The sequence below is a fragment of the Nomascus leucogenys genome, chromosome 20 (genome assembly GCF_006542625.1).
Source record: "Nomascus leucogenys isolate Asia chromosome 20, Asia_NLE_v1, whole genome shotgun sequence".
Lineage (NCBI taxonomy): Eukaryota > Metazoa > Chordata > Mammalia > Primates > Hylobatidae > Nomascus > Nomascus leucogenys.
This window is the reverse complement of record NC_044400.1, coordinates 186,687-200,870: the sequence shown is the minus strand read 5'-3', so window position 1 is coordinate 200,870 and position 14,184 is coordinate 186,687. Positions and strand designations below refer to the sequence as shown.

The following is a 14,184-nucleotide window of genomic DNA, read 5'->3' as shown; positions in this document are numbered from 1 at the left end:
GGGCCAACGCATCACAGTGGACAGGAGGGTGCAAAGGTGGGACGGGGGCTGGTGAGCCAGCAGGTCTCAGGGGGTCCCAGGGGAAGGTAAGGGCAGCCAGTGTGGGGCAGCAGGACTGAGGGGGGCAGGGCCAATGCATCACAGTGGACGGGAGGGTGCCAAGGTGGGACGGGGGCTGGTGAGCCAGCAGGTCTCAGGGGGTTCCACAGAAAGGGAAGGGCGGCCAGCGCAGGGCAGCAGGGCGAGGGGCCCACACAGATTCTGTCCCTGGCTGCTGTTGCTGCCCTGGAGCCAACGGTGGACGCTAGAGGTGGGAGAGGCTGGGGCTGTGGCAGCTACAGGAGACGGTGGTGGTTTGGCTGAAGATGGATAAATGGAAAAATCCAAGAAATATCTGAGGATCTGAGAGGTATTGGTGGAGTGATGTGGGATGTGGAGCAGTGGGATGGCCAGACAAGGAATGGCATGGAAGGAAGACCGAACCCAGCCAGCCTGGGACGATGGAGACGCTCCAGGGACCTCACGGTTCCTCCACGTGGCTGGAGGGCACGCGTGTGTGCTGAGGGCATGGAGCTCAGGGAGGGCCCAGCCCTGCAGGAGATGGCGGGATGGGGCAGCCGCCTGCAGATGGGTTTGTAGGTTTGGTGGAAGAAAGCTCAGGACACTCCCTTCAGACGGGAACTGCCCCAGAGGAACCGAGGTCTCAGGTGGCGGCTGGCTGGGAAGGAGGGTCAGCATGAGGACGGCAGGCTTCACGGAGGGCCTGGGGCTGCCGTGGATGCTTCCCGAGGACACTGAATCCTCCAGGAAGGCCAGGTGCACGGGCGAGAGCACAGACTAGAAAGCAGAGTCCCCCCATCCACAGCGTGTCACTTGGGCACAAGGGAGGAGCTGGCACTGGCCCCAGGCAGGAGGGAGATGGAGCCCGAGCCCGGCGCAGCCACAGAAACAGTCGACAGCCTCCGATGCGACCTCAGGGCAGTGTGCTCAGTTTCCTGTGGCCAGGCGTCTCTGAGGGGTCTGCACCTCCCTCCCCTCCCCTCCTGTTAAATGGGGCCCAGTGTCCGAGTGCAGCGGCTCACGCCTGAAATCCCAGCACTTTTGGAGGCTGAGGCAGGAGGCTTGCTTGAGGCCGAGAGTTTGAGACCAGCCTGGGCAACATAGCAAGACTCCATCTCTACCAAAAAATTAACTGGTGTGGTGGTGCGTGTCTGTGGTCCCAGCTACTCGCAGGCTGATGTTGTGGTGATGCCTGTCCGTGGTCCCAGCTACTGGGAGACTGACCTTGTGATGGTGCCTGTCCGTGGTCCCAGCTACTCGGGAGGCTGTGGGAAGATTGCTTGAGGCCAAGGGCTCAAGACCAGCCTGGGCAACAGAGACCCCATTTCTACAAAACAATGGGGCTCAGGACATGGACACCTGTCCCACCTCCTTTCCAGGGTCCTGGTGAGTAGGGTGGTGCCTCATGTGACCTGCCAGAACCTCGGCTGCTCCTGTAGAATGGGGGTGACATGCCTCATCCAGGACCACCCTTAGGACTACGTGGGGGCAATGCTCTGAGTGCTCAGGACAGCAGTGGCGTGGGGACTCACCACAGCAAGGGCCACATGAGTGCCACGTCCCCTCCCCAAGCACTGAGAACAGTGATGATGTGGGCGCTCACCACGGCAAAGGCCACGAGTGCCATGTGCCCTCCCTGAGCATTGAGAACAGCAGCAGTGTGGGGACACAGTGAAGGCCACACGAGTGCCACATTCCCTCCCTGAGCACAGAGAACAGTGAGATGTGGGCGCTCACCACGGCAAAGGCCACGAGTGCCACGGCCCCTCCCGGAGCACCGAGAACAGCGACGGCGTGGGTGCTCACCACGGCAAAGGCCACGTGAGTGCCATGTCTCTTCCCTGAGTGCTGAGAACAGCCACGGTGTGGGGACTCGCCACAGCGATGGCCACTCAAGCGCCATGTGCCCTCCCCATTTCTGACGGCTCTTGCTGCCCCTGAGCTCGCAGCTCACACCCCGGGTCACGTGCCCATTCCCTCCAGGCAGCGTCTGCTCCAGCCACTACTCTGTCAGGAACCACGTTTGACAGGCCATGGTCAAGACTGGGGCTGGGCTCAGCGCCCTGGACCACTGTGCAGTCAGGTCTGTCGGTGAAACTCTCAGAGGCCGTGCCCCGCTCAGGTGAAGGAAGCAGCAACGAATCTCATTGCTCTTCAAAACACTGCACAGAACCTGAACGCCAGCCTCAGGCGGGCCAGCAGCTCGAGGCTCCATAAACGGGCTCCACCCCGGCTTCTCACCCGGCACCGGGATGGGCTCCACCCCGGCTTCTCATCCGGCACTGGGGGGTTTTCGATGACAGCAAACAGCGTACGATTTTACCAATAAGCAAGGCGGCCTATTAAAAACTTTGACTCCAGGTTACGGAGTATGTATTCTTCTGAATGCAGTGCACGGAGTTTTAAACTGGGACGCGTGCATGGGCGCCCGAAGCTTGGGAGTTTTCTCCCAAAGGTAAAACTGTGGTTGACTTTACTTTTCTGTTTTTCCCTTAACTGTGCTTTCCAAGTTTCTGCGATGAATCGTGACTACACTTTTTAGCAAGATAAGGAGAAGTGACGACGAGAAAATTCGTGGCCGGATTAAGCCCCATTTGATGCCCCCGTTTCCATTTAGTAACTGGGGTCACAGGATTTAACGGTTCCTTCCTGGCTCAGGTGCGACGGCTCGTCAGCTCCTTCCAGGGCTTGTAATCCCGGTTTGTGAAATAACAACGTATTTTCCAAATCTGGTCAGTCAGTCCTTCTTCTGGAAGCAGGTCCTGTCTCCCTGGCCCTTGTGCTCAGCTGTGAAGCCAGCGCCTCCCCATGGAGCAAATAAACAATTAGAAATTAATTGTTTATTTGAAGATCTCACAGCGACTGAGGACCCGGCGTCCTGTGGACCGTGGGTCGTGCCGCCCACCTGGGCCCACCATTCAGTCTACCAAGTGGGTCTTCTGCTGAAAGACGTTGGAATTCTGCTCTAAAATCGGATATGGTCTCCCAGCAAAGACCAACACACAAGCTGCCCTGCGTCTCAGGCCTTCGGTGCTCATCGGGATGGGTGGGAGGTGCAGAAGCCCACCCTCCTGTCACTGAACGGGTCACCCCTGCCCTCCCACCCAGGAAGGGGCTAGCAGGTGGCAGAGCCAGGACACAGCCCAGGCCTTGAAAAAAAGGTGCAATTTTGGGTTTTCTTAAAGATAGACCAAAGTTCATGACGCTTGGAAAGCTCACCTGATTGGTGGGAGAAGCCCAGGCGTGTGGGCACAGGCCCTGGGGACGCGACTGACGGAGACGCCCTCCCACTGCAGCCTCCCGTGCCCCCAGTGGACAGGGGTCAGTCAGAGCCTGCCCAACCCCAGCCTGGGGAGGGACCCACTGAGAGCTGAACCCTCTGATGCCCATGCAGCCGGCTGAGGTGGGGGTGTCCTGGCACAGACCCCGAAGTCACCCCATGCCATGGACAAGTCTCAGAGACTCACCTGCTAAGCCCTCTCCCACCTGCCACCTTCCCTCCATCTCCCTCTGTAGCTGCCCCTCCCCCGAAATCCAGGCCATCATCAAACCAACAGCACAACCGAACCCCAGTGGGCCTTCAGGCCCCAATTCCCAGTGCAATAAAAACCTATTATGCAAATCTGGTCAGTCAGTCCTTCTTCTGGAAGCAGGTCCCGTCTGTACTGCTCCAATGGCCACCCATCCTCTCTATGCACAGGGGAAGATGTGCATGGTCCCCCCATTCCCCCAATTCCCACCCAGCGGCCTCCCGTCCTCTCTACACACACGGGAAGATGTCCATGGGCCCCATTCCCCCAATTCCCACCCAGCGGCCTCCCGTCCTCTCTACACACACGGGAAGATGTGCATGGGCCCCCCCATTCCCCCAATTCCCACCCAGCGGCCACCCGTCCTCTCTACACACACGGGAAGATGTCCATGGGCCCCCCATTCCCCCAATTCCCACCCAGCGGCCTCCCGTCCTCTCTACACACACGGGAAGATGTCCATGGGCCCCATTCCCCCAATTCCCACCCAGCGGCCTCCCGTCCTCTCGATACACACGGGAAGATGTCCACTGCCTTTCAAACAGGTTCTCCCCATCTGGAACACTCTCCCCTTCCGGCCCACCTGCCCTGAGCACCTCCCACCACTTAACTCACCACCTTTAGACCAAAGGTGATGACAGTCTGCTTCTTCCCCGGCCTCCCTGAAGAATCCTGTCGCCCAGATATCCGTCAGTATACATGACTCATTCATACTGATTAATCATTATTAATCCACATCACTCGTTAACATGGCTAGTTAATGTGATTGATGTGCACTAGTTACACAAGTTAACATACACGAACAGAGTGCCCTGTGCTTTCACTATTTCATGTTGCTGTCAGCATTAAGACCTCGGGGCCACACAGACCCTCAGATGCCACTGGGTTTTGCCTGCAGTCTCTCCCCGGGTCACAGCACGGGACAGAGGTGATGTTAGTGTGCAGTCATCTCCTCAGAAGGACTCCAAGAGATGCTGGCATTTCTTATGAAATAGGCGTCTTATATAGAAAGACGGCTGCTGTCACAGAAATACTAATGGACTTCAGTGCCTGGCCCCAATCAGTGTGGCCCTGGGCAAGCCACATAACCCTAGACAGCTCTGGCAACCCACCGGGAAGTTCTAGAAGGAAGAACCCAGAGCAGGTCTGGAGAGACAGGAAGAGACGACCCTGAAAGAAAGAGGTGTGTGGCCCGGGGCTGGTCTCCCAACACCCCGCAGGGTGCTCATGGGGATGGAGACTGGGTGCAGCCACCACTCAGCCTTCGTTTCCGGTGGGAGCTGGAACCCTTTCTAACAAGAACCCCAACCTGACTTTAAATTAACCAGTTCCACCTCCTGCAGACCTGTGGACCACCCAAACACATCCAGGCGTGAGACGCTGCAGTCAGTATGGGCCCTCATGCTGCCGCCTTTGGCCCTGGTTATCTCGTCCATGAAGAGGGCTGGCATCTGTCCTTGGGGTTCACGGTCAGGCGGTCCCCCTGCTCTTCACAGCCACTGTCTGGCCTCAAGGGTCAGAGTGAAGCACAGTTATTCCTGAAGATGAATGGGGACAGCTGTGTGTACTGGAAGTAGGGCCTCACTCAAGGAGGGCTCAGATGTGGAGAATGTGACACCAGGAGGGCTCAGGTCACCCTGTTCTTCCCACCCCACACATCTCCAAGCCAGAGAGGTCTGCTGGGTGTCCCCGACCCTAGGTGCCCACACACAGGCTCAGATACCCACTCACCTTGGGCACCGAGGGACCTGGTTCTGAGGAAAAGGGCTTAGTTGGCCAGCAGTGGGCACCCTGGGGCTGGCATCAAGGAGGCTATAACGGTGGGCCCCTACTGCGAGGTAAGGGACTGGAAGAGCTGGGAGCCTGCACCTGCTCCGGACCTGGGTCTGCCAGTCCTCAACTCTCCTGGAGGCCTCAAGTGACAGGCAAGGCCACATCGGCACTGCCCAAAGTCCCGTCCAGCACACACCACCCTCGGGACACTTTCACCAGAACCGCCTTCACCCCAGACTGTTATTTATGTCACGATTTTCTTCAAGGCCCCTTTTATTTTGAAAGATCTGTTTTTTAAAAGAAAACTGCAGCCTTGTCCCAGCGGGGACCCCGTCTGCATTAAAAGGGAAGTCTGCAGGCGCGCGTCGGGGCACACTCCTGCAGCTCGGGGGCTGCTGTCTCTCCTCAGCATGGGGAGGCCGGGCCTGGGTGACTCCAGGCCTCAGCAGCATGAGCTTTTGCTCCTCACCTTGCACCAGACGACTGGGAAGGGAGTTGAGTGCGGACTGAGCTATTTGCAGCCTCCTCCAGGCTCCACCTGAAATCGCCCTTTGCAGGTGGTCATTGTCCTTCTTTCGGGATGACCCGAGGTCCCCCAGCCCTGGGGCCATGGACATCCAGCTAACTGGGCATCTTCCCTTTTCTCTCTCTAGGTTGGCCGAGCCAGGCCCTGGGACCGTGACCTGCAGGGGCAGTTGCCACCTGGGGTGGGCGGGAGGGGGAACAGTGGCCTTTCTGGAGCTGGCACTGCCTTCCAAGGAGTCCTGCTCCCAAGGAACAGACACGGTGGCCGTGCCCTCCCGGGTACCGGCAGGCAGCTCCCTCTCGTGGGCTGACCCAGCGGAGGCCCTTTGTTCCTTGAAGCTCACCGGCTGCTTAGTCCTGGATTCTAGCTAGACTCATTCTTCCCCTTTTGGCAGATCAATTAGTGTCAAGGACTTTGGTCGTGCAGTCATTTTTCTTCGTTCAGGCATGTTCTCCCAACCACAGGCTTTGTCCCCATCTGGATGGAGCAATTATGAAGTCTGTATTTCAGTCCAGAAGCTGTCCAAATCCTCACATGCCAGTGGGATGACTATTTTTTAAAGTAATTCCAGGTACAGAGTAGTTAATTATGTCATTTATTCTTTGCATCCATAATTGTGCATGATAGAAATTTAATTATCACCAGCCCCAGCCGAAGGCACTGCATGCCTGATTTCAAGCTGAATAGAGGTAGATAATATCCCAAGATTCTTTAAAGGTGGCAATGCCGGTTACCAGGCAGCCAGGAGCCCAGCTATAAATAAACCTCCGCTGGCCCTAACCAGCTGTGCTGTGGAGCACGTGGAGCTCCATGAATTGGACTGGGTGGTTCTGAGCAGGGGAGATTTAACAGAACCATTCTGAGGGAAGGCTCTGGAGACTTGCAGGCATCATTCTCCATTACAACAATACTTCTGGGCTCACGTTTGACAGTAAAAGATGAATGACTTGAAGTTAAAGTGAGCACCCAGGGGCCAGACAGCTGAGGGGACAGAACTCGGAGGCTGGAGCACGCAGGTGCTAATCTTAGACAAGCTGACTGCTCTCGGAGCCTTGGTTTCCCTCGCTGTGGAGCGGCGGTGGGAAGGCAGGGCTGGCCTTTGGAGGCTCCCCCTGTTCTTGGTTGCAGGACCTGTCTAGGGGCACCAGGCTCTAAACCTGCCCGATTGGCTTGGCCACGCCAAGGGCCTAGCCAGAGGCTGCTATCTTAAGCAGCTGGGTCTTCACCCAGATCCTCCAACTGGAAGTTCACACTCAGAAGGGCCCTCAGAACAGCCGTGGCTGAGTCAGGTCAGCCAGGAAGCAGCAAGCAGGGTCAGCAAGCAGGTCAGCCCCCTTCTAGGACAGAGTACATCCTCCAGGGACACTGTGGCCTGGCCTAGGCCAGCCCCCTTGTGCCGTTCCCTGCAGACCAGGAGACCCGGACCTGGACATGGAGCAACTCCCATGGCACTCCTCTTGGTTCACAGGTGAGGGTTCCCTGCTTCCTCAGGAAGACAGACCTCTTCACAAATGAGAACTCCCCTGTGAGCATCTCCAAGCCCAAGGCAGCAGGGAGAATAGGGCCCAGCATCCAGGCTGAGACCCTCATGAGGCTCAGGCACCTGCCCAGCCCTGGCTTCCCCAGATGAGAAGGATCAGCCCACCTTGAAATGCTGCTGCTGTATAAAGACCCCACCCAGCAGGTGCGCTGTCGGGCTCTGCTCTCACCTCTTTACTCGTATTTGCACATTTAAGCCCCAACAACCCTGTGAGGCCGGCACCCCAGGTCCATGCTCTTCTTCAACATCTTTGGGGGCAGATGTATTTGGGGACTGCAGGTACTTCGATGACAAAGGCACACGTGGTACATGCTGTGGATCATGGCATGCCCACACGGGTCTGGGGCAGAACCCCATAATTAAACCCACTCCTGTTCCTCAGAGGAACACGTGAATATTCACTGGAACAGAGAAAAATCGGGACTTTTAACTAGCCTCGACAATTTAGGTTTTTCCCCTAAATACGTTCAGCCTGAGTTACTTTTTGCTGGTGAATGGGTTTTACTTGGCATTCGGATTTGTAAGTCAGAGTCCAGATTATACCGGGTCCAGATTATAACCTTCTCTGTGTTCTCAGTGAGAAACCAAGTGCTGGAGGGGTTGATCCATTTGCCCACATCCGCTCTGGCTAGTGGCTGGCAGAGCCAGGATTCACCCCCAGATCTCCTGGGCCAGATCCTGCTGTCCTGCCTGGGTGATGGGGCTGTGTCTGCCCATCGTCCTTGCAGGCCCTGCTTGGCCATGCAGAATGACTCTGAGCAACCAGCCTGTCCTCGGACGGGCCCCCACTCCTAGACCATTGTGGCCAGCATGGTCTAGGAGGCGAGCGAGCGAGATCAGCTGGGGCAGCCCTTTGATAGGCACAGGACTTAACCAGGGCAACCCAGGCGGAGGCCACACCAGAACCCTGGGGTAGGGATTCCCTGGCAAGGGCTCTGTCCACACCACTGCAATGTCAGGCAGCCTGGGCACCACTGCCCTGGGACAGCTGGACCAAAGCGGGGTGGCAGTGAGCCAAGCCTCCCTGTCCAGATGGACAAAGGACTCCTGAGGTGGGCGAAGCTGCCCCAGGTCCCAGGAGGCCCCACACTCTCCCTGAAGCTGCTCTAGGGGCTCCTGGCACAGAACTCCCACCCCTCTGCAGTGTTGGTGCTGGAAAGCTGACCGGTCCCTGAGGGAGGGGGTGAGCTACATTTGCCTGCCAAGGACCCTGGTGGCCTTTGGAATCCACAGAGCCCTCCCTCTGCTCAGACCCTGCCTGTGCACACGAGGGGACTGTTGTGGAAGGCCATGCACGAAGTACTAGTTAATATTTTACAAGCTTTGCTCACACGCACCATCTCATCGTCTCCTTGCATCGATCCCACGCTGGACAGACGGGGAGAATGAGCTGGAGAGAAGCTCACACGGACAGCGGCACGGGAGACTTTCTAACTCGAGTGCTGCTCCTCCCGAACGCCCCTGGCTGCTGTGCGAGGCTCTCTCATTCCTCTCCCTGCCAAGACGGACCCCACCTGTAAGGTGAGCTGCCCGACGGACCCCGTGGAAGGTCCTCAGCCCCTCCCAGTGGAGCCCCCTCCTCTCCACACGCCCCGGCTGGCGCGCACGGCTCTGAAGTGCTTGTTCCTCCTCAGGATCGGGCACTGTGCCTGTGTGTCTCTTCCTGGGGCTGTCAGGTCCACAGAGGCAGCAGATCTCGTTGAGGCTGAACTCATCCTCAACTCCCCACCACCCAGAAAGGGGGCCTGACATGCAGGAGGCGCCAGTAAAATCTGCTGAATAGACCAACATGTTCATCAAGTATCAGATATTTCCTTAATGGCCACGCTCACTCTCAGGGGCAGAAGGGATGTTCTGGCTGTGGGTCTGCAGGACTGTTCCCCAGCACAGCTGAAAGCCCTCAGACCCCTGCAGGGGCAGGAGAAAGGCAGAGCTTTCACGGAGCGGGGCCTGGAGGGGGGCAGGTGCTCAGGCTCCTCCCAGGCAGCGTGGAGGGAAGAGGACCCCCAGCTTGTCCAGCTGATCTCTGTTATGAGGTGAGCTGATCACAGGGTGGGGAGAGCTGCAAGTTCTGTCTTCCCAGGACCAGGTGAGTGCCCAGCAAACAACTCAGCACCTGGCAGAGAGAGCCAGAAACAGCCCCGAAGAGCTCTGCAGAGCCTACCTGCCGGCCTGAAAGGGGACACCTAAGTCCTGTGTCAGCAACTGGACAGAACCCCAGGCTGCTGGGACCCTTTCAGCACCAGGGTTGCTTCTGAGACACACATGAAGCTAATGCCTGGGACTGCTGGCCTCATCACACAGCTCAAAGAAAGCCCTGCCTTCAGGCTCTCATGGCCTCTGCACCTGCCCACAGCTGTGCGCACCCAGGCCCACTCCCTGCAATCCCTGGGGAGCAGCTGCTCCCATCAAAGGGCCTCAGCCCTGCCCTCACTGCCTTTCCAAGCATTGGTGACAAATGGGACCTTCACACACAATCGCCTACAAGCTGAGAACAATGGCACCAAACCTCCACGCTCAGAAGCTGCAGTGGCATATTTTCCTGAAATCAGCAACTAGATGCCCTTTTTTGTCCAATTCAGCAGATCCCAAAGTACCTGGAGATGTTGCCTTCAAACTCCTCCATCCGGGAGGCCGAGGCCTCCATCCTGAGCCCTGCCTACATCTCTTCAGTATGAAACTGCACAGCGCCTTGCTGAGCTCTGACGAAGGACGGCTTCAAAACCACAAGAGGCAGGCTCAGGGCTGTCTTCCCACCCAGCCAGGGCCGTGTGCAGAAAAGCAGGAGAGTTCCATGCACACGCTCCCAGTGGAGGGGTCACCGCCACCAAGGATACCCCTGTATTCCTCTACCTCAGGGGGGAAGGACTCTGTCGTCCAGTTGGCACCCCCAGGACCACCCAGTGAGGACGCAGGGCGCAGTGGACGGGCTGTCCAGGCGTCTCCCAGGTCATCGTGCAGCAGATCAGGAGCACGTCCAGTGTGAGAGCACACAAGACGCGAACCCTCTGTCCCTCCTCGCTGCCCGCGCAGATCGCTGCAGGAGGTAACGCTGCCGTAATGAGCAACGGCCTCCCAGACCTCTCTAACACGTAGCCTGCCCCGGCAGCCCTGACGCCACACAGCCGGCACACAGACGGCCCTCGAGTGCACCCAAGGACACCTACCCACGCTGGTGATCCTCTGGGAGCTGAGGTCATGCAGCAGGGCCTCGATGGCTGGGTTGTGTCTGGAGTACAGCTCGTACCGGTTGATGCCAATGTGGAACTTGAGCCAGTTGGGATAGGAGTCCACGGCCGCCTCCCCGGTGGAGAGGAATTCTGCACCTTCAGCACCCGCATGCGGCCTGCAGGGAGCAGCGAAGACGAACATCAGCACGGAAAGAACAGGCCCGTGAGCCGGATGACGGGGAGAGGCCACCGACGCCAAGGTTTTCAACTGTGGGTTCAAGCAGGTGCAGATGTATCAAAGGTGCCTCTGCTTAAAGAGGGCCCTGCAACGTCTGCGCTTTCTTCTGTGGCTGCTCTGCTGCCAACTAATAACATGGTGAAAGGCCTGTAATTCTTATTCACCCTCTGGAGACACCACAGACAGCTCTAACTACAGCAAAACTAATCCCAGGACGTCAGCGCTGCCCTGCTGTCCCGCCACGTCTATCCCGGGGTCACCGAAGTGGCCCAGCCATGACGTCAGCTGGGGGTGCTAGGGGCTGTGGCCCTCCCCTTGGAGTAGAGGGGAGAACCCACCATTGACCACAGGCTGCATGAAAATCAAATCACAGACACGCCCAGTCTGTCAGGAACCTTCCCCAGCTCTCTGCTTTTGTTCCAACAACCAGGGGCAGAATGATGCAAGAGGCTAAATTTGATTTTAATGAGAGCAGCCTTGGGTGGGGAGAGAGGAAAGAGGCAGCACTCTCTCCAGCCCAGGCTCCCATGGAGGACCCGCCGCCCACGCGGCCTGTCCTCACATCTCTGGGGTCAAGGGACCGTTCTGGAGGAAGGACAGACCCTCTGTCTGCCTGCTGGGCTGGAGGGAAACGCAGAACTTGTCCTAGCTCGAATTCACCTAAAGCTGAGGTGCTTTCTGCCCAAGCTCTGTCCTGCGGTGGACATGGGAGGCGGGCTAGGATCCACTTCCTGGCCACTCACTGCTCTGGGCGGCCGTCTTTCCCTGCCGAGAGCCACAGCCCAGGCTGCTGCTCTGGTTCTCAAATTTCCATGCATTTCCTTGAACCTGACCAGCAGGCAAGGCTCAGAGGCTTCCAAACAGCCAGTGTGTTTAGACAGAAGACACTGGGCCTGGCCACATTTCGGGGAAGAAGGGACTTTCCACCAGATCTTTGGGAAGGCTGGTCTCCCCCTCTGCTGCTGGGGTAACCTTCTGCAGGTAGTTACTTATTCTGGCCTTGCCGTGGTTAATGTTCCACTGCTTGGGGTTGTAGCATCTGCTTGTTTTGATCTGTGTGGTGGAGGGAGGGGCCGGGGGGTGGGGAAAGGGCTTAGCCAGGACAGTTTAAAGAGATGTTCCTGACGTGGCTTCTCACCCTTTACGGAGCCATCATCTCTCTGCAGCCAGCACACCCACCGCCCTTGCTGGGTGGGCCCCCTCGTTGCACCTCACGGCTGCCAGCAAGCCCCTCTGATAATTCTGCTCCAGCCACTGGGTTGAAAAGACTCAATAGGCACATCTAGACCTTCTCCAAGGTGCCCACCCAGAGCACCCTCGCCAAGTGTCTGAAAGCCCAGCGGCAGCCTGGCTCCTTCCCTCACCAACTCATTCATTCATTGCCTGACCCCATTTCCCAAGCTGGTGGCCAGGGCTGGCCAGGACTCGCTTCTAAAGGGCGCAGGGTCTGGCTTCCTCACCAGCAGCCACAGGGCACAGCTCCCGGACCAGCCGGCAGCCCCTCCCAAGGAGGTTATTCTGGAGACAAAGGCAGTGCCCTGAGGTAGGCGGCTGCCTCCTCCCGCACCACACTCCCTGCCCGGCCTCTTCCATGGGGGCAGCCCCTCGGGGCCCCTGAACCTCTCTACCCCATGCCTTGGGCTCACGGCTCCCTTGGGGGCGGGCACCTGCCAGCCCCCACTCACCAGTCCGGGTTCTCCGCCGCTTTGGGGCTGAGCCTGGTGTCGCTGTTCACACTGAACAGGACGTCGTCCTCCGTGAGCCGCGGAGCCACCCGGTAAAGCGGGTGCTCGAACAGCCTGGCCAAGAGGGAGGCGTCTCCGCCGGGGCCGGGGGGCGGCTCGGACCGGCGCGGGCCGGGGTCTCGCAGCAGCGGCCGGTGCGCGGGGTCGTGGGGTCTCAGGGCGCCGGGATCCCGGCCCCGCAAGGCGCGCTCGGCAGGCTCGGCCGCCGGCGGCAGTTTCTCCAGCGAGTGGGACGAGAGGTTGGAGGAGGGGTCGGAGCTGAAGTCCTGCAGGATGCGGAGCGTGTGCTTGTTGGGCCAGCCCGCGTCGCCGGCGGCGGAGGAGGCGGCCGGGGGCTCCCCGGGGCGGCCCCGAACCTGGGCCCAGCCGGGCGCGGCCACCTCGGCGGCGGGCTGCGCGCACGAACAGCCGGGCTCCCCTGAGGGCCGCGCGCCGCGTCGCTCCAGCCTGGGCAGCAGGTCCAGGGCGATGTGCAGCGCGCAGGCCACCAGGAACACCATCAGGATGAGCACGCGGAACCGGCGCACCAGGACCATCTTCATGGCCGCGCGGGCCGGCCCGGGCCTGGAGCGCGTTCTGCCCGCGCCCCTCTAGCTGCAGCTGGGCAGGAGCGCGGCGCCGCCTCGCGGGTCAAGGTCCATCGGTGCCGGGCGGCTACCAGCTCCGGGGCTGTCCCCGGGCCCGGACCGCGTGCAGGGCGCCCGCCGCCAAAGCGCTGGGTCCCCGCGCCATCTCGGGGCCGTCCCCGCTCGGCCTCTCCGGAGCGGCCGCGCCCTCAGCCGGGGAGCCCAGGGGTCCTGGTCCGCGGAGCCGGGCGCGCGGGGGGCGGCGGGGGCCGCAGCAGGGGGAGGCTCGGCGCTCGCAGTCGCCGGCGCGGGGCTCATCGGGCGTGTGGGTCCATCCCGGCCCGGGGGCGCGACGGGCCTGGGCGGTGGCGGCGGCCGCAGGCGACCCGATCCTCAGCGCGCTCCTCTCCAGGCGCCGGGCGGGCGGGCAGGGAAGGGGCGGCTCCTCCGGGCCGGGCTCTGCTCTCACGCCGCGCCCGGGAGACCGGGGCTGGGGGGAAGGGGGGACGAAGGGCGGAAGGGGTGGGCGCGGGGAGCGGCCGGCGGGGTCCCGGGCAGGTGCAGCGGCCGCCCGGAGCGCAGCTCCCGCCTGGCCGAGCCTCTCGGCGCCCCGCGCCCCGGGCGGGCAGATATCGAGCGCCGCGGAGCCGCCCCCCGCGTCAGCGCCCACAGATTGGCGGAGCCGCCGCCCCACGAGTCACGGCTGGGCCCGGGCCGGCTACGCTCCTGCTCTCCTTCCTCCTCCCCTCGGCCGCGCCCCGCGACGCCTCTGCAGCTCCGGGCCCGCTAAGGAGAGGGCGCCTCCTGCCCGCGGTTTGCAGAGGGAAGCGGCGGAGACCGGGAGGGCGCGCTCGGTTCTGGCCAGTGGGGCGCCAGAGTGGGGGGCTCCGGCCTGGCCGCTTCCTGGGATCCCCGCCCGGGGCCGCCGCCGCCGCCAGCTGCAGCCTCTCGGCTCCTCCCCAGAGGAGACCGGGGCCGGGGCCCAGGCCAAGTCCCTCCCCGGAGCCGCGGGGCGTCTGCGCCGCCGGATGAGCTC

The 14,184-nt window shown here is 60.5% G+C and overlaps 1 protein-coding gene across 1 annotated transcript in view; it reads right to left on the bottom strand.

Annotated features, from left to right (window-relative positions):
- Positions 1-13,836, bottom strand: part of FAM20C (FAM20C golgi associated secretory pathway kinase) — a 63,269-nt gene extending 49,433 nt beyond the window's left edge. The window contains exons 1-2 of the mRNA XM_030801074.1: positions 12,523-13,836; positions 10,597-10,775 (exon numbers count right to left, since the gene is read on the bottom strand). Coding sequence (XP_030656934.1) covers positions 10,597-10,775; positions 12,523-13,124 — 781 coding nt within the window. The 5' untranslated portion in view covers positions 13,125-13,836. The remainder of the gene's footprint in view (positions 1-10,596; positions 10,776-12,522) is intronic.
- Between the last annotated feature and the right edge of the window lie 348 nt (positions 13,837-14,184).